At 55.2% G+C, this 18,821-nt stretch overlaps 1 protein-coding gene and 3 long non-coding RNA genes across 4 annotated transcripts; 2 read left to right on the top strand and 2 right to left on the bottom strand.

The window, feature by feature from the left end:
- Positions 1 to 1,356: 1,356 nt before the first annotated feature.
- Positions 1,357 to 6,195, top strand: LOC120325307. Its single transcript, XR_005567238.1, has 3 exons — positions 1,357 to 1,995; positions 2,099 to 2,521; positions 4,875 to 6,195. It is a non-coding gene; the product is annotated as an uncharacterized LOC120325307 (long non-coding RNA).
- On the bottom strand, positions 2,207 to 3,620 carry LOC114003622 (translation initiation factor IF-2-like). Its single transcript, XM_027750773.2, has 2 exons — positions 3,381 to 3,620; positions 2,207 to 3,305 (listed from the first exon to the last, which is right to left on the bottom strand). The coding sequence occupies exon 2, from the start codon at positions 3,139 to 3,141 to the stop codon at positions 2,230 to 2,232; it is 912 nt and encodes a 303-aa protein (XP_027606574.1). The 5' UTR covers positions 3,142 to 3,305; positions 3,381 to 3,620; the 3' UTR covers positions 2,207 to 2,229.
- Positions 3,775 to 4,462, top strand: LOC120325308. The gene is made up of 2 exons (XR_005567239.1): positions 3,775 to 3,883; positions 4,015 to 4,462. It is a non-coding gene; the product is annotated as an uncharacterized LOC120325308 (long non-coding RNA).
- Positions 4,832 to 7,834, bottom strand: LOC120325306. The gene is made up of 2 exons (XR_005567237.1): positions 7,798 to 7,834; positions 4,832 to 4,970 (listed from the first exon to the last, which is right to left on the bottom strand). It is a non-coding gene; the product is annotated as an uncharacterized LOC120325306 (long non-coding RNA).
- Between the last annotated feature and the right edge of the window lie 10,987 nt (positions 7,835 to 18,821).

Here is an 18,821-nt window from a genome sequence, read left to right as displayed (position 1 = left end):
CCCCCTCCCTCCCCCCCACCCCCTTCCCACCCCCCCACCATCCTCCCACCCCCCTCCCACCCGCCCCTCCCAAGTCCCTCCCCCCTTCCCGGGACCCCCTCCTCCGGAGGAGGCCCCTCCCCAACTCCCCCGGCCCCCCCAGCCCAAGGGGTCGCTCTCGGCAATGGACACCGCGATCTCTGCACATCTGCGGCTCTAGTGCCGAGAGCGAACCCGCACCCTTTGCCCCCCGCCCGCGGAGCCCCCCGTGTGATGTCGGGACGGGCCGGAGCCCCGGCGGTGTCGGGCGGTGCTTGTGAACTGCAGGGGGGACCCGCCGAGCGGGACCGGCCCCGTGGAAAGGGGGATCCAGGGGGGGCGCCGGCTCCGGCCCTCGCGGCTTTATTAAACCCGGCGCCCCCAAGCCCGCGGCTGCGGGGACACGGCCCGGGGGACAGGGGGACGGACGGCACGGGCGGGGGGAGCAAGGACGGAGCGAGGGACGGGGGGGGGTCGGGCTGTGCAGAGGAGCAGCGAGGGGGGAGAAGGGGCAGGCAGGGGGCACCGGGGGCAGGTGGGGGGGTCGGGCTGTGCAGGAGGGCAGCGACAGCGGCCGGGGGGAGGCGACGTGCGGGGACGAGCAGGGCGGAGGGGCGGGAAGGAGGGCAGGGCGTGTCGGGGTGTGCAGCAGGGGCCGGAGGGGGAGCGGGGCCAGGCCGGCTGGGCCAGGCCGGCTGGGGGACCAGGGAGGGCGGAGGGGGTCGGGCTGCCCCTGCGGGGCAGGGAGGGGGCGCCGGGCACGAGCGGGTTGGGGAGGGAGGGAGGGGGGGGCTAGGGGGGAGAGGGAGGGGGGGGGGTTGGGGGGGGGAGGGTGTGGGGGGTAGGGGGGGGGAGGAAGGAAGGGGACGAAGGAACGAGAACAAAGTAAAAGAAAAGGGAAAAGCAAAAGCAAAGAAAAAGAGCCGCGGCAGCGAGAGGCTCCCGCGGCGCTGCTGCCTCCCCGCGCACTGCCCGAGCAAATGGCTGTGGGGGCGAGTTCCGGCGCTTAAATACCCCCGCCCCGACCCACCCCCTGCCCGTCCCCGCCCCGCGCACCTGGACGGGCCCCGCCTCGCACACCTGTGCGGGCCCCGCTCCGCCCCGGCCCCGCCCCGCCCGCGGGGTTTAAAGCCGGCAGAGCCGCGGTCGCCCCGCGTTTGTGGAAGAAGCTCGTACCGGGATGCTGCGGGAGCGATCGGCGCTCGGGGCCGGAGTCCCGGCCCGGCGGCTGCTCCCGGCGCTGCGCCGAGCTCGGGGCGCTGAGCGGGGACGGCACCGGGGAACCGAGGCTGGCTTGGAGCTGCGATGGGGTTCGGCAGTGGTACGGGGATCGGCATCGTTGGACTCGCTGCGGGGTGGGCGCTGGGGCCGAGCTCGGCAGGGCAGTTCGGGCCGGGGCTCTGCCGGGGCCCGGTTGGGGGAGAACGGCGGCGCTTCCCTCGTACAGACGCGGAACCCGGGCCGGGACCGGCCGGGGCGCGGGGACACGCCGGGCCGGCCCCGGGACCCCCCGATCCCGCCGGGCCCGCAGCGCCGCCCGCACCCCCCGCGGGATCGGAGCTCCTCCCTCTCGGGCACCCCCGAGGCCACCGCACCCCCCCCCACCGAAGAACATCGCCCGCCTCCCCCTTCCCCGCGGCCCCAGGAGGTTCCCGCCCGCAGGGCCCCCCGGGAACGAGGGCTCTGGGGCCCGCCTGGGTTCCGGCCACGGGCCCGCTCCGGCCGCGGGGAGCCGGGGCAGGGAAGAACGGGGGCAGCCGCTCCCTCGTTCCTCCCGTGCTCCGGGACCCCGAGCAGAGCTGCCCGTCTGTCCCCGTGTCCCTGTGTCTGTCCTCAGGCGGCCCCAGGAGCTGGCGCTGACCGTGCCGCGGGTCGGGCACAGGCTGCTCCCAGCTCTGCCTGCGGAACTTCGGGAATTGCCGACAGCAGTTCTTTGCCCTGCCATCCAGAAGGTGCGGCTCTTCTGACACCTGCCAGGTGAGACCTGAGGTTCTCCTTCCTCTCCCCCGCTTCCTCGGCAACTCGTACCCTCCCGGGGCAAACCCTCTGCTTTTTAAAAATCCCCCATCTTTATTTGCAGACGGGGAAGGTCCTGCCTGGGAGGGAAACGGCTATAGCGGAGGAAACCAAGAAACGCTCCAACCGGACGGTGCCGCGCGAGTCAAAGGAGGGAAGAAGCGCAGGCAAATACAGTCAGGAAATCCGCTTTTATTAAATCTCTGCAGCATTAAATCCCCCCTTCCCAGCCACGGGCCGGAGGGAGCGCGGCCGGCTGGGCTGTGCCCGGCTGGGGACGGGCACCAATTCATCGCTGCCGTGCTCAGGGAGGTTTTCCGGCCCTGTCCGGGATTCGCCCAATGGCTGCAAAGGTGCTCGTGTGACGTCCGAGCTCATTTCCAAGGATAAAGGAGCCAACCGAGTCGGGAGGGATCCCTCGCTCCGAGGCAAAGGCGTCGGTCGAGTGTCGCCGCCTGGTCCCGCCTGCGGGGGTCGTCTCCTCCAGGTGAGTCTTCGGATCCCAAAATGCCGGGGGGGCCTCAGGTCGGGGCCGCTTTTCGGGCCCGGAGTTGGACGGAGCCCTCGGCGGCTCCCGCTTCCCGCCAGGAACGTTCTCGGGGCTCCCTGGGCAGTCCCAACTGGGCAGGGAACGCGGGCCGGGAGGAGGCCGGAGCGACAGACAGTGACCCAGCCCTGCTTGGGCTTCCTATTGCCAGGGGATGGAGGAGCTGTGCCCTGCACTGCCCTGCCGGGGCTCCCGGCGCTCCGGAGCGTCCGGAGCTCAGGCAATCCCGCCCGCAGCCGCAGGACTCCCAGCACAGCTCCTGGCAGCAGGGATGGAGCAGCCCCGGGCCAGCGCTTCCATCGGGCACAAGATGGATTTGTCTCCCGAGCAGGGCTCGTCCGCCAAACGCACATCCCAGGGGGGGGAACCAGCCACGGGCACCGGGGTGGGCACGGGGAAAGGACTGCCTGCGGCTCCTCAGCCGGGGGCTGCTCTGAACGGGCCCCCTGAGATGCCTCACCCTGGACACGCCCCAGCGACAGCCCCAAAGGACCCAAAGAATCCAGCTGGCACTCGGCAGTGTCGGCACGGCGGGGCTGCAGAGCAGCGCGGGCAGCCATTCCCAGGGCCCACCTCCCAGAGCTGTCCCGCGCCCCCCACGTGTGTCCCGCCCGCCCCAAATCCCTGCCCTTCCAGCCGGAGGCCAGCAGCCAGCAGCAGCCTTAAAGCCAGGGCAATGTGCCCTCAGCGGCACTAAATCCCGAGCAAGAGCCCTCGGAGATGCCTGAAAAGAAAAGGGGATGCTCGGAGAAAGTCGGGCTCGGAGGCAATTCGCAGTTTTTCGGGGACCCAACCGCACCTGCAGAACCCGTGGACAGCTTGAACAGGTGGGTCAGAGCCGAGGTGCCCTGAAGGCAGGGCTGTGCATCCCTTTCCTCGGGGAAAAGAACTCCCCGGGGCCGCTCCCGAGGCTCCGAAGGGACAGCGGCTTCCCGCCCGGAGAGACGTCCTCGCCCGTGCTCAGGGGCTGCCTCGCCCCGGGCCGGGAGCGCGTCCGGCCCCCGCCTTCTCCTGGGCCAACACATCCCCTGGAGCCCGGCCCGGGCGGAAAACCGGCCGAATTCCAGCGAACTCGCTCAAGTTCCCCCAGGGACACCAGCGGGGCTGGGGGAGGAGGGTTATAAACAGCAAAGTCTGTGGAATATCAACCTGTCCTTGTCCCGATCCCGCTGAGCAAACCTGGCACCGTGGCTGCTTCCTGGCAAACCTGGCGTTAGAGCGGCAGCTCTGCGGGGGAAGATCCGGGCTCCAGGAGGCACTGGGAGGCTGTTCCAGCAGGAATTCGGCATGGAATTGCGGGCTGTAGGTAGAATTCATCCAAACCTGCAAAGCTGAGACCGGAACCCAAACCTGGGCCCCCTGCAGAGAACAATCTTTGTGCTGCCGTGTCGGCCAAAGCCGCTGCCCAACAATCCCCTCGTTTGACTTTCTAGGTGAATTGTGCACAAGCCAGTCCCCCATTCCCTATCCAGGCTGGGAGTGCTCGTGCCCTTGGCACAGATGGCTCTGGCTGGGCAGGAACTGAGAGCAGGACATGGGGCAGAGTGGATCAGCTGCCCAGGGAACCTCCAGCAGATGAAGCTACGGGATCCTCATTCCAATCAAGGGAACACATTCTGTCTCTGGCAGAAGCCGGGAGCCAAAGCAGATCCCGCCTGGCCAGGCTGGGGGGCAGCAGTTGGATCCACTCTGGGGGAAAGCCCCTGTGCCTGCCAGGAGCTCTGACTCTGTTTGTCCTGCCAGCTCCTGACCAGTGTCAGGGCCACTGGGAGGGATTCAGAATCCAAAGAAATCCCAAATCCTACTGAGGGACTCAATCAAAGGAAGAAAGTAATTTTTGTCATAAAAAGCTTAAAAAAACTGTTAAAAATTCTAGGACAGTATTGACTGGGATTCTCAGGAAACTTATTAGTGCTCTTGGTTCCATTTCAATGTATCTTTAGTCCGTCAATGAGCAGCTTGGAGAACTTCCCCTGGGATTTGGAGGCTGAGCAGGGTTTGCTTTGGATTGCCTGGCACCTCTGGCCCCAGCTGGTGCAAACACAACTTGGGCCAATGTGGTTTAACACACTTTCCCACACAAACAGTTGCTGTATCCCCTAGAAATTGCCCTAAATCTGCAGATAAAACCTTCATCTCTGTCCCTCCTCAGTTTTCCCAGGTTTTCCCAGCTGGGAGCTGCAAGGAGGCTGTAAATTGAAAGGCAGAAGGAGAAGATCTGTCAGCAAAAGGCACAAAGAAGGGGACAGGTTTCAGAAAACATTTCTGCAATCTAATGAAGAACTCTTTCCAGTTTCCCAGGGAGAAGAACAGGAACTCACAGCCACCAAGGCCTGACAGTCCCCTGCAGCCAGAGCTCAGCACACAGCCAGAGAGGCAATTCCAGCATCTAAAAGAAAAAAAGAAGAAAAAAGTGACTTATTTTGTTTTAAAGTTATTTTAAGTTGTTCCAAGCAAAGCAAGCCTTGCTCTGGTTTCATTCACTGCCCTGCAGATTTGCTCAAGTTTCACCCTCAGAAATTTCTCTGCCTCTCCCCTCCTGACTGCCTCACTTTCTTCCAAAATGTTCCTTCTCTCTGCTGCACATTGCCACAGATTTGACTCCCACAATTTTCCCTACCTCTCCACAGCTGATCACCTCATGTATACCTAAATATGTTCATGCTCTACCCTACAGACCACCTCAAGTTTACTCTCAAAACTTTCCCTACCTGCGCATCACTGACTACCTCCTTTTGACCTCCAAATATTCATTCTCCACCCTGGAGAGTTTCTCAAGTTTTACCTGTCCCCTGATGACTGCCTTAGTTTATCCCAAAATGTTCATTCTCTCTGCCAGACACTGCCACACATTTTATCCCCAGAATCTTCCCTGAGCCCACTGGAGTGTCCACTCCTGATTGCCTCCTCTGCACCTCTCAGGATTCATTCTGGACCCTGGAGATTACCTCGAAGATTTCTGCCCTAAATGTCCCTACCTGGCCACCACTGATTCCCTCAGTTGACCTCATGATGTCCTTTCTCTCCCCTGGAGATAACCTCGTTCAAAACCCCCAGAGTTTTAACTCAAAATATTCGTTCTATGTCCTGAACATTACCCCAAATTTTACCCCTGTAATTTTCCCCATATGTCCACAAATGATTACCCCAGTTTACCTCAGGATGTACATTCTCTGCTCCATGTGACCTCAAATTTGACAAACAGAAATTTTCCCTCCCTGCCCAACACTGACTGCCTCACTTTACCCCGAGGTATTCATTCTCTCTGCTACAGATTTTACTCCCAAAATTCTCCTTACCTACCCACATGTAATCACCTCTTCTGTACAAATACATGTTCATTCTCTGCCTTGTGGGCTACCTCCTGTTTACCCTAAAACACTCCCCAGCTGTCCACCACTGAGTACCTCATTTATCCTTCAAAATATTCACTCTCTGCCCTGGACGTTCCCTCAAGTTTTACCCCCAAAGGTTTCCCCTCCTGCCCACCCCTGACTGCCTCAGTGTCCAGCAGGAGGTACATCCTCTCTGCTACAGGTCACCTCACACTGCACCCACTGCATTTTCCCGACCTCTCCACATCTCAGCAACTCACTTCTACGTCAAGATGTTCATTCTCTACCCAGCACACCACCTCCAGTTCACTCTCAACACTTTCCCCACCTCTCCACCACCCAGGAACTCATTTTCACCTCAGAAGATTCACTCTCTGCCCTGCACATTCCCACAAGTTTTACCCCCCACATTTTCCCTGCAGGTCCGCAAGGTTTACCCCAGTTTAGCCCAGGAGGTGCATTCTCTCTCCTCCACATGACCTCTGATTTTACAAACACAAATTTTCCCTCCCTGCCCACCACTGACTGCCTCACTGGACCTCAAAAGGCTCCTTTTCTCCCCTAGGTGACATCCACACTTACCCTCACAGTTTTCCCTGCCTGCAAACTACTTATTACTTCATTTTTTCCTCCAAAGATTTGTCCTCTGCCACACAGATGACCTCAGATTTTTCCCCCAAAACCTCCTTACCTGTCCACTACTGTTTGCCCCAGTTTACCCCAGGAGGTGCATTCTCTCTGCTGCACATTACCTCAGGTTTGACAAACAAAGATTTCCCTCCCTGACCACTACTGACTGCCTCACCTTACCCCAAAAGATTCATTCTCTCTGGGACAGATTGCCCCACATTTTACTCCCAACATCTGCCTTACCTGTCCACGTCTGACCAGCTCCTTTGTACCTACAGAGGGTCATTCTGCACCCCACAGACACCTCAGGCTTATCTCAAACCTCTCCCCACCTGTCTGCCACCGAGTGCCTCATCTTTACCTCAACAGGTTCCTTCTCTTCCCAGCAGATTGCCTGAACTTTAACACCCACAATTGTCTGTGTCTCTCACCACTCATCACCTCAGGTTACCTCAGTGTGTTCATTCCCTGCCCTGCAGAGAATCAACCTCCTTCTTAACCCCCAAACTTTCCCCTTTCAGCCCACTCCTGATTACCTCTTCTTGAACATAAAAGAGTCATTCTCTCCCCAGAGTCTTCCCTACTGCACACTCCTGCTTACCTCTTTTGGACCTCCAAATATTCATTCTCTGCTCTGCAGTTTTGCTCAAGGTTCACACTCAGAAATTTCCCTACCTCTCCCCTACTGACTGCCTCACTTTATTCCAAAATGTTCCTTCTCTCTGCTGCACATTGCCACAGATTTGACCCCCACAATTTTCCCTACAAGTCCACCACTGAGTACCTCCTGTTCACCTCTCAATATTCATTCTCTACCATGCAGATTACCTCAGATATTTCCCCCCCAGATTTTCCCTACGAGTCCACAAATGATTACCCCAGTTTACCTCAGGATGTACATTCTCTGCTCCACGTGACATCAAATTTGACAAACACAAATTTTCCCTACCTGCCCAACACTGACTGCCTCACTTTACCCCGAGGTATTCATTCTCTCTGCTACAGATTGCCCAGATTTTATCCCAAAATTCTCCTTACCTACCCACATGTAATCAGCTCCTCTGTACAAATACATGTTCATTCTCTACCCTGTGGGCTACCCCCAAGTTTGCTCCATCCCAAACCTGGGGGCAACATTCAGACAGTCTGGAAACACTCCCCTTCCCTGCTACTCCGTCCTTCCTTACACCTCCAGTGCCCAGGGAGCAAATGCCAACAGCAGGAGGAGAGAAAGGTGTCCCTCTGACTTACCCCACCCCACGGGCAGCACCAGGAGCCCCCAGCCCGGCCGGCGGGGCTGCAGCCTCTTGCCTTTGGCTGCTCCCAGCCCAGGGCACTTGGCAGAGCTGGGCTGGATCAGGGCTTTGGCCTGGCCTGGAAGAGAGGAGAACAAGGCAATTAAGGGCGCTGGGCAAGTCAAAGGCTCCTGCCCTTCACTCTTCTGTTCAGTTGCTCACTAGAGAGTTTTAGTCATGAAAAATCCAGGGGGGACAACAAATAAATGAGACCTTTTCCAGCATTTCCATTCCTATCTGTTTCAGGCATTAAAAGGAGGCTCATCTTTCTTACTGCATTCCTTGTCCCATTTGAACAGAACCCTTTTCATTCCAAACCTCCCTTGGGACTCAGTCAATCCTCTGCCATTGGACTTTGGGCAAAGGAAGAGACATTTGGGATGATGGACTCCAGGAAATCGGGGAAAGAAACCTGATAGGAAAAGGTCTCATGGCACTCCAGAACTCAGAAATGTGTTCATGCCTTGCCAGCCCACCCCCATTCTGTGCCACCCACCTGAGCTGGGCAGGTGAGGCCAAGGCTCCCCTTCCTCCTGCCAGTCACTGTCCCAGCACACGGATCCCCGGGCTGGGCAGCACTTGGAAAAACCTGGGAAAGGTAAAAGGAAAATGGCACTGCCTGTCAGAAAACAAGTGTCTGTGAACATCCCTTCTGGACAAATGTAATCACATCCCTCTGCTCCAATAAACACAGGGCAGGCAGGTCTCTCCAGCCCAGGGGAGAAGAGGAAGGAGAACTGCAGGAACACAGGCAGGCACGGGCAGCTCTTGGCACTGATTCCCTGCAGACCTCTCTGCACTTGGGGCTCTTGGTACTTCAGTTCTAAGGAATGGGGGGGCAGCAGCCCAGGAATGCCCCTCAAAAACAGGGGCCTGGGCAGCTGGAGATCATAGGAGGGGAGTTGTGAGGGGAGACACAGAGAGAGAACAGGAACGGGGGTTGTTTGGGAACAGGGTGTGTGTCCAGCAGGGAGGGGAACTGGAAACACGGGAGGCTGGAGGAAGGCAGGGGGTGAGCACGGGCCTGCCTTGGATGGATCCTTTTTCCCTTTGCTCAGGGGCCTCAGCTCCACCCTCGCTGAGAGCAGGGGAAGAGTTCATTTAGGCACAAGGCAGTGATGCAGCCACTGGGGCAGGGGAAGAGGGGACAGGAACTGAGAGCAACTGACACCAAAATGACACAATCACCACTGAAAGGGACTTTATTGAGCTGCAACACAAACACAGTCACAGCACGCCAGGGCCAGAGGTACCCACAGCACCACCAACACAGCAGCTGGGCTTGCAGGAACACCATCTACTCAAGTTATGGAGCCAGGGGCTGACAGTTGGCATCCATCCTAAAGATGCACTCAGGCATCAGGGCCAAGTCCTGCCCACTCACGGCACAGTTCAGCCCCAGCAGCAGTGGCATTTTCTGCCTCTCCCTCCAATCTCATTTGGGACCCAACAGTTCAATGCTGGGGAATTTTAGCTTCATCAATGTTTTACAAAGTTGTGCTTCCTGAGAACTGGTGCATTTTTGAGTCTTCCTGACTCTTCCAGTGCTGCACTTGCCAGGATCCTTTGGGCCTGGTGTTTTGCTGACAGACAGGGCACTCCAGGAAACAACTTCCCACCAGTCATGGAAGAATAGGAACAGCTTAAACAAACCCAATCCAACACATGGGATACAGATTTAGGGGATACAAAAGGAAAGGAGCAAGGCATCCCATCCTGACTGCCCCAGAGACAGAACTGTGGCTCAGCAGAAATCCCTCCCCCACGGCCCCTCCCGCTCCCCCCCAGCCCACACGGCAGCCCCGGGGCAGCCGATCCCGCAGGCTCCAGCACTGGGACAATTCCTGCGGGTGCCTCCACCCCCGGGGAGGCTGCGGGGCGGCTCCAAGGGGATCCCGCTGGCCAGGCTCTGCCCAACCAAGCCGGCTTTAGGCCAGGCCTGGCACTGTGGGGCCGTGGCCACGGGCAGGTTGGCCTGAGCTCCCCGTTGGCCACCCCTGGAGCGCTGGGCAGGCGCCCCGGCGGGGCCAAGGGGAGAGGGCACGGAACAGCTGCACACACCTTTGCTGCCTTGGCCCAGCACACACTCACAGCACCTGCAGCCTTTAGCCAGGGCCCCTGAGCACACACAGCCCTTACCCTGCTCCTCAGGGGCAGCAGCCCCGGGGCTCAATTCGCAGCCAACTTCTCATCCTTTCCTTTGGTCCTTTGAGCCCTGGGCAGGGCAGAGACACGGGAGAAGCACCTTCCTGGCATTGATCCCAGAGACAGCAACTCTGTTGTTCATAAAGTCAGTACAATAATTACTGGGATTAGTGGATGGATTAAAGTGTTCCAAAACTTTGTAGCAGGTGGTGAGAATCCTGTAAATATGTCCCAGCAGTGGGGAGCAGTGAGCTGTTCTAACCTGATGCCCAAAGCTCACTAATTGACCCCTAGAGTTACTGTTTGCATTTGGTGATCAAGTCAAGTCTTATTTCAAATTTGCAGGGCAATAATTTGCACTTACATACAAAAATCCCTGGTTTACTTACATTGAAGTGTGTTATTTTTCCAGCACGATATCAGTCGGTGCACTGCAGCAATTCAGGAGACAACAGCCAGTTAATTTTTGCAATCCAGGATGGGAATACAGTCCTCCAGATCAGTTCATTGGTACCCATTAAGTCATTCTGTGCCTTATTTCTTTGTATTACAATATACACACTATGGCATGGACTACTTTTGCCTCCCCCCGTCGTGACTCTGGCACGGGTTATCTGCTCCTGCTTTCCAAAAGTGCCTCCCCCTGATAGATTTGGCTGACCCAGCAGTGAGCCATGCATGCTCCCTCTCTTCTCCCAGCACTTGCTTTGGGGCTTTGCCCCATTGCCCCAGTGATTTGTGCTCACTGTCCAGGGGATCTACACCTGTTGCTTAAACCACAGGGCCGTTGGCAACTCCCTCACGAGGCCTCGCTCCTGCCCCGACCCCTGCTCTGGCTCTGGCTCGGATACACCATCTCCATTTCATGGGGCTGCCTTCCTGAGCATGGCCTGGCCTGTGCACCCTGGAGGAGCTTTTGACCCAAGGCCTTAGGGGGACTTCAGGCCCTCTTATCATTTGTTGTTCCCACTAAAGCCCAATAACGTACTCAGAGCCACTTCTCCAACAGGGTCGATCTTGGGCTGGCTTCCAGTAACTTCCTATTCCCAAATCCTAAGGGCACTTCCTTCCTACCTGGAACAGTTCGTTGGGATACATGCCCGGAATAAAGACAAGTGCCACAAACATTCAAACACACAAAATATCTTTATTGCAGTGAGAAGAAGAAGAATAATCAACTTAGCAAAGAGAATCAAAAGTTCAAAAAGGATACAAATGAACTACCTTGTCATGTGGCATTAAAACAAATACTAAGAACAGCATTCAATACACTATAATAATAACTAGTAAAAAGGGAGTCAAAGGGATACCAAAAAGGATCTTCACACAATATTATGGGTAACTACTGACACGATATTTGGTTAGTAAAAGGGGACATTAAAGGGAAAATATTATGAGTACTAAATAAAGGGTATTAAAGGAACACTAAAGGATATTTAAAGTCTTCCCATCACTAAACTCTGCCTACCCACACAGACAGGCCAGGGCTGTCAGGATCTGCAGCAGCTGGTCGGTGCCCATCCCTTAGCGGGCGTCCCCGCGGAGCAACACAGGCTCGGTGGCAGGATGAGGATCGCTCAGCTCAGCAGTCCTGACAGCCCATTTTTATCAGCTCCACATTACACCACGTAGGGCCAGGACGCAGTGTAAGGGGAGGCCTGAATGGCAGCCAAACACCGCCCGATCATTGCCTGATGGCAACAGTCTGGGCCTGCCCTACTTGTAGGGCAAGGGGCCAGCGACCCCTGCCCACATCATCTTCCTCTCACCAGCATCTTTCTCACCCCTATGGATGACCTCTACCCTTGTGTTTCAAGGGCAGAGGTATCTATCTGGCAAGATGTAGCAGAACCAAGGAAGAACTCAGCTCTCAGAACGGGAGATCAGGCTGACTTGCTGAAAAGCACAATGGACCTTACAATTAGCTTGTGCCATCAAGTTCCATTGTACCATACTCCAGCCGGTTTCACATCCTAATAGGATTTCTTTCTCACACCTCTATGCTCCATTGATCATCTCATTCAACAGTTCCCCCCTTACATTACCCTACTTCTGCCAGAGGCTCCAAGGGGCATCATTAGCACTGGCAGGAACCTTTAGTTCCCCCTCTCTGGCTCGTATTGGCCACAGGTCCGGAGCCTGTTGAATTGCTCCCTGAGCTGCTTCAAACCCTCCTGGCTGCTCATTTCCCACTCAAACTCACACTTCTGTCCTGGGACTTTATGGCACGGGCCATAAAGAGGGGGGGACTGTGAGGGGGGGAAACGTGCCCAGGGAAAGGGAACTGCCCTCAGTGTTCCCCAGCACAAGGCAGCCCTTGGAAATATCCACTGCAATGGGACACTCAGGGACAGCAACAAGCACCTGCACAAGGCTGCTCTGGCACAGGACCAATTTTAAGCTCAGCTTTTCTCTGCACCACTTCACTTGGTTTCCCATCTCATCCTGCAGTCAAAACTTGCTGCCCTTGCAACTTTTTAGGCTGACCATAAATTAAAGAGGCCTCTGCTCCAGCACCCACGAGGGCCTGAACCGTCTGACAGGATCCATTTTTCCAGGGAATTCAAAGCTCCACCTGAGGACCACGGTCTTTTCTCACCCATCCTTGTGCTGGAGCTTGGCCTCCATCTCACTCTGCTTTCAGTTCTTTCCACGGTTACAACATTGGCAGCCCTGGCCCTGGGTGGAGCTCGGCATCCTGATCCCATCCCTCCTGGCCCCCGGAACCGCTGGCTCAGCAATGGGGGGCCCTCCATTGCCAAGGGCACGGTCCCGTCGGGGCTCACGGGGGGAGCAGGACGTCGAAGGCTCCATTCCTCCTGCTACAACCTTCCACCACTACAGCCAACAGAGGAGCCTCTCCAGCCCTGCCTCCCAAGGCATCCCCAACAAACCCAGCCCAACTCCACGGGACAAACTGCTCCCTGTCTGCCCAGTCCAGTCTAATCCCAGAGGCTCCCAGATCATGCAGAACAACTACTCAGGAGATCAGAGACTCCAGTCCATCTCTTCCTAGCACAGGTTTGGCTGAGTTTGGCAAATAGGGAAACTGAGGAATTCCCCAATGTTTTCCCAATTTAACCCCTGTCACACCAGTCACCTTGGTCGTGAGGAGGGAAGAAAGGGACCCTCAATATGAGAATCAGCAAGCTTCGTTTATTGATCATTGTTAACAGCTTAATATATGCTTTATAATTAGCTCATACATATTGCAAAGGTTAAGCTCATTATTGGTTCTGCTTAAATGTTGATCTCACCTCTTGACTCTCTTCCTTTGTTGACACTTAGATGTTAATTCTGTCTCTCACTCCCTTCCTTTGTTGACACAGGTGGCTTTCAGTTGCTTTTTGTTTTGCTAATCACAACGACCTGTTTACTAGCAGGCACAAAGACACTGTAGCTCTAGCAGGCACAAAGACACTGTAGCTCTGCTATCTCAGATTTTCTCACGGCCTAGGCAAGCCGTGTTCTATAGCCAATTCCCTACACACCTTAACACTGCCAGTCCTTAATTCTCCCTCTACTGGGTTAAGGACTGAGGAAGTTGGACCTGTGTCTCACCAGGACATGTGCAAACCAAATGCTGGGGACTGGAACACACACCTTGCACTCCTGCAGCTCTTACCATTACATTCAAGAGAAAACAGCCAACTGGACCATCACTGCTCGATTCTTAATCCCAATCCCACACTTCCTTTGCACTTGGAGCACCACTTTTAGAACTCAATTACAGTCCAGTAGAGAGCTCCATGTCTAGCATGGACAGCTACACCTGGGATACTCTCAGCAATGCCTGAATCCAGTGCAGGGACCTTGCTTTGAACTCCCCAGGGCCGGGCACCCCGAGGATCTCCCCGAATAATCCTTTCGGTGCGCGCTGGAGTCCTCGGGGTGCCCCAACCCGGGGGGCACCAACAGCACTGTCCCTCCAGGGGGGCCCAATTTGGTCCCAAAATGCAGGGGGATCTTGCCTGTGTCCCAGACTGGTCCGGGGATCTGAGGCCCTTCCCGAGAAAATCTCGGTGCCGGCGTGAAGGCCCAGAGATCCCTTGGAGCCACGGGAGAGCAGGCACAGAGTCCCTCCTGCAGGACCAATTCTGCTGCCTGAACTCAGCTCTTCAAAGAAGCCTCTAAGATTCAGCTGGTGAGGTTTAGAAGCCAGGCATTCCTTGCTTACAACACCCTGCCATGATCCCAGCCCACCGAGTGCCCTGGCAATCAGCTCCCAAAGGGCACACACAGCTATCTCCACTGCAGCTGATGGGAGGGGTCAGCATTACATGAGGGTTCATCTTCCTTCCCTGCATTCCTGTTCCACGTTCAGGACATTTTCCAACACTCATTACCATACACACCTACCCTTAGAAGGTTTCCAAGGGGCTTCACCGAGGGCCTTCCCAGGTCTGCTCTGTCTGGAGCCCTCAAAGTCCTCAGTGCCTGCCTTAGCAATTTCAAGACAACTCACCTGCTGACACAGCAACTTGGTGCTGCTTGGCTGCCGCCTCACTTCCCTTCTTCCTTCTTTCTTCACCTCCCTTGGTTGGTCCCTTTAAATCCCTTGGCTCAGCTCTGTGCAGTTTCCAGGCTACATCCCACTGCAAAAAGGATTACCTCTTGTTACATCTCAACACTCAGGTATCATTCCCACTTTTTTCCTGACACTCGGCCATTAGGCCAGTGTCTCATGATTTAAAGCAGAGTTTGACTCCTCAGTGACAACAACAGCTACAGCCCTGAATCATAACACAGGCTGAGACACAAACACGGATGGGAACTCTGAAGGATCCACTTTGTTCTGCTCACCAACCAAAAGGAGCTTTCCTAACTCAGGAATAATAGACCTCAGGTCCTTTTTCTGCAACTTTGGCTGCTATAGATGTGACCCACAAGACCTGGAAAGGCCCTTCCCACTTCACCTGCAGGGCTGGCAGTGCCACCACTCGACACGGACCCAGGGGCTGGGCAGGAACGGAGGGGCTGGGGCGTCCAATCGATCGGCCCAGGCGGCACCAGGAGTTCCTGGAGTTCCTCAGGGGAGAGCCTCAAGCCAACAAAGGATTATGGAGATCATTTTAAACTTTAATAGGTGTATCTCCTAGAATATGGGGAGTATGACAAGGCCTACTGCTGCAACAAGGACACGCTCAAGGCTATCTATTAAAAGCATCTACCAGCACTCAAAAGCTGTCACTATCCTTCTTGCAGGGACAACTCAGCAAACTCTGTTGGCCAAGAGCCTCCAGGAGGATTTCCAGCTTTTGGGGCTCTCTTTTGACCATTTTTCCCATCACTCTAGCTGGGACTATCACCTGCCCTACAGGGGGAACAGCCCACAAAGTTCACTGGCAGGGATGCCATTAACTCAAAGTCCCTTGTCAGGGGGGTCACTGCACACCTTGTCCTTTGTTTGCCCTCCCCAGCAAAGATGCTTCCAACAGTTCTGAGAGATCTGGCAGACCCAGAGCTCTCCTCAGGGAATGCTTTAGCTGCTTAAAGGCTGCCCTTGCACCATCTAGCCAAGGCAGCAAATGCTTACAGGCTGTTCTTAAAAGCTGGTATAACAGTCTTACCACACATCCAGAGGGAGCAATCCAGAGTCCACCCCGTCCTACCATTCCCAGGAAGGCAGTTCAGGGGCTGTCTGGGGCTCAGGAGGAGTCAAGTGGCTTCTCTTCTTCCTTTCCCCTTTCCAGATTTTCTCCTTCAAAAGCAAAGGTTTCTTGGCTTTCCTTGCTCAAGGAGATGCACCAAAGGCCATCTTTTAAATCCAATACTGCAAACTCCTGGAGATTGTCATTCAAGGTGGTTCTCTCAGGTCCTGCACTCATCAATCATCTTGGCCATTGGTTCCTTGGCAGGTTCTTGCATTCACGTCCTACAAGCAAACCAGGATGAGCCAATTGAGCTGTTACTGCAACCAATCCAAGCTGCCATTCTGATTTTAAAGGATACTGGCTTTGCCTTACCCATATAGATCCCACATCAGGGGTAATACCTACAGGTTCTGCCCTCTTCCACTCTCCTGCAACTCCACTGGCCCACACCACAGGAACAATTGCAGCTGCCACTTCAGTCGGGACCTTGCTGCTGACAGGAGTTATTCCCTGCACAACAAGAGCTGCTGCTTTGACACATTTAGTTCCAGCAATTACAGTTTCAACATCCCTAGTTTTCCATTTCATTTCTGCCTCAGCTTTTCCACTCAATCTCTTCCTAGCCCAGGTTTGGCTGAGTTTGGCAAAGAGACAAACTGAGGAATTCCCCAATGTTTTCCCAGTTTAACCCCTGTCACACCAGTCACCTTAACACTGCCAGTCCTTAATTCTCCTTCTCTTGGGTTAAGGACTGAGGAAGTTGAACCTGGGTCTCACCAGGACATTTGCAAACCAAATGCTGGGGACTGGAACACACACCTTGCACTCCTGCAGCTCTTACCATTACATTCAAGAGAAAACAGCCAATTGGACCATCACTGCTCGTTTCTTAATCCCAATCCCACACTTCCTCTGCAGTTGGAGCACCACTTTTAGAACCCAATTACAGTCCAGTAGAGAGCTCCATGTCTAGCATGGACAGCTACACCTGGGATACTCCCAGCAATGCCTGAATCCATTGCGGGGACCTTGCTTTGAACTCCCCAGGGCCGGGCACCCCGAGGATCTCCCCGAATAATCCTTTCGGTGCGCGCTGGAGTCCTCGGGGTGCCCCAACCCGGGGGGCACCAACAGCACTGTCCCTCCAGGGGGGCCCAATTTGGTCCCAAGGCTTCAATGGACAGCCCAAAAGGCATTTCAAGAGCCCTTCTTTGGAACCCACCAACGGGTACGGGTAGGAAGCCACAACAAGGCCTCATTTCTAAATGCAGGGGGATCTTGCCTGTGTCCCAGACTGGTCCGGGGATCTGAGGCCCTTCCCGAGAAAATCTCGGTGCCGGCGTGAAGGCCCAGAGATCCCTTGGAGCCACGGGAGAGCAGGCACAGAGTCCCTCCTGCAGGACCAATTCTGCTGCCTGAACTCAGCTCTTCCAAGAAGCCTCTAAGATTCAGTTGGAGAGGTTTAGAAGCCAGGCATTCCTTGCTTACAACACCCTGCCATGATCCCAGCCCACCGAGTGCCCTGGCAATCAGCTCCCAAAGGGCACACACAGCTATCTCCACTGCAGCTGATATGGCAGCATTACAGGAGGATTCATTTTTGTTCTCTACATTCCTGTTCAGCATTCAGGGCATTTTCCAACACTCATTACCATACACACCTACCCTTAGAAGGTTTCCAAGGGGCTTCACCGAGGGCCTTCCCAGGTCTGCTCTGTCTGGAGCCCTCAAAGTCCTCAGTGCCTGCCTTAGCAATTTCAAGACAACTCACCTGCTGACACAGGCACTTGGTGCTGCTTGGCTGCTGCCTCACTTCCCTTCTTCCTTCTTTCTTCACCTCCCTTGGTTGGTCCCTTTAAATCCCTTGGCTCAGCTCCGTGCAGTTTCCAGGCTACATCCCACTGAAAAAAGGATTAGCTCTTGTGATATCTCAACACTCAGGTATCATTCCCAGTTTTTTCTTTACACTCAGCCACTAGGCCAGTGTCTCATTATTTAAAGCAGAGTTTGACTCCTCAGTGACAACAACAGCTACAGCCCTGAATCATAACACAGGCTGAGACACAAACACGGATGGGAACTCTGAAGGATCCACTTTGTTCTGCTCACCAACCAAAAGGAGCTTTCTGAACTCAAGAAGAAGAGACTCAACATCCTTTTTCTGCAACTTTGGCTACTATAAATGAGACCCACAGGACCTGGAAAGGCCCTTCCCACTTCACCTGCAGGGGCTGGCAGTGCCACCACTCGACACGGACCCAGGGGCTGGGCAGGAACGGAGGGGCTGGGGCGTCCAATCCATCGGCCCAGGCGGCACCAGGAGTTCCTGGACTTCCTCAGGGGAGAGCCTCAAGCCAACAAAGGATTATGGAGATCATTTTAAACTTCAATAGGTATATCTCCTGGAATATGGGGACTTGGACAAGGCCTACTGCTGCAACAAGGACACGCTCAAGGCTATCTATTAAAAGCATCTACTAGCACTCAAAAGCTGTCACTATCCTTCTTGCAGGGGCAACTCAGGAAACTCTCTTTGCCAAGAGCCTCCAGGAGGATTTCCAGCTTTTGGGGCTCTCTTTTGACCATTTTTCCCATCACTCTAGCTGGGACTATCACCTGCCCTACAGGGGGAACAGCCCACAAAGTTCACTGGCAGGGATGCCATTAACTCAAAGGCCCTTGTCAGGGGGGTCACTGCACACCTTGTCCTTTGTTTGCCCTCCCCAGCAAAGATGCTTCCAACAGTTCTGAGAGATCTGGCAGACCCAGAGCTCTCCTCAGGGAATGCTTTAGCTGCTTAAAGGCTGCCCTTGCACCATCTAGCCAAGGCAGCAAATGCTTACAGGCTGTTCTTAAAAGCTGGTATAACAGTCTTACCACACATCCAGAGGGAGCAATCCAGAGTCCACCCCGTCCTACCATTCCCAGGAAGGCAGTTCAGGGGCTGTCTGGGGCTCAGGGAGGAGTCAGGTGGCTTCTCTTCTTCCTTTCCCCTTTCCAGATTTTCTCCTTCAAAGGCAACGGCCATCTTTTAAACCTAAGGTTGTCATTCAAGGTGGTTCTCTCAGGTCCTGCACTCATCAATCATCTTGGCCATTGGTTCCTTGGCAGGTTCTTGCATTCACGTCCTACAAGCAAACCAGGATGAGCCAATTTAGCTGTTACTGCAACCAATCCAAGCTGGAATTCTGATTTTAAAGGATACTGGCTTTGCCTTACCCATATAGATCCCACATTAGGG

The sequence above is a fragment of the Pipra filicauda genome, unplaced genomic scaffold (assembly GCF_003945595.2).
Source record: "Pipra filicauda isolate LSUMZ 115617 unplaced genomic scaffold, ASM394559v2 scaffold92_size2517590_pilon, whole genome shotgun sequence".
Lineage (NCBI taxonomy): Eukaryota > Metazoa > Chordata > Aves > Passeriformes > Pipridae > Pipra > Pipra filicauda.
This window is presented reverse-complemented; position numbering and strand designations above follow the sequence as displayed.

Bases quoted from the DNA above. Each gene is read 5' to 3' on its own strand.
- LOC114003622 (XM_027750773.2), bottom strand. From the start codon at position 3,141: ATGGCTGCCCGCGCTGCTCTGCAGCCCCGCCGTGCCGACACTGCCGAG.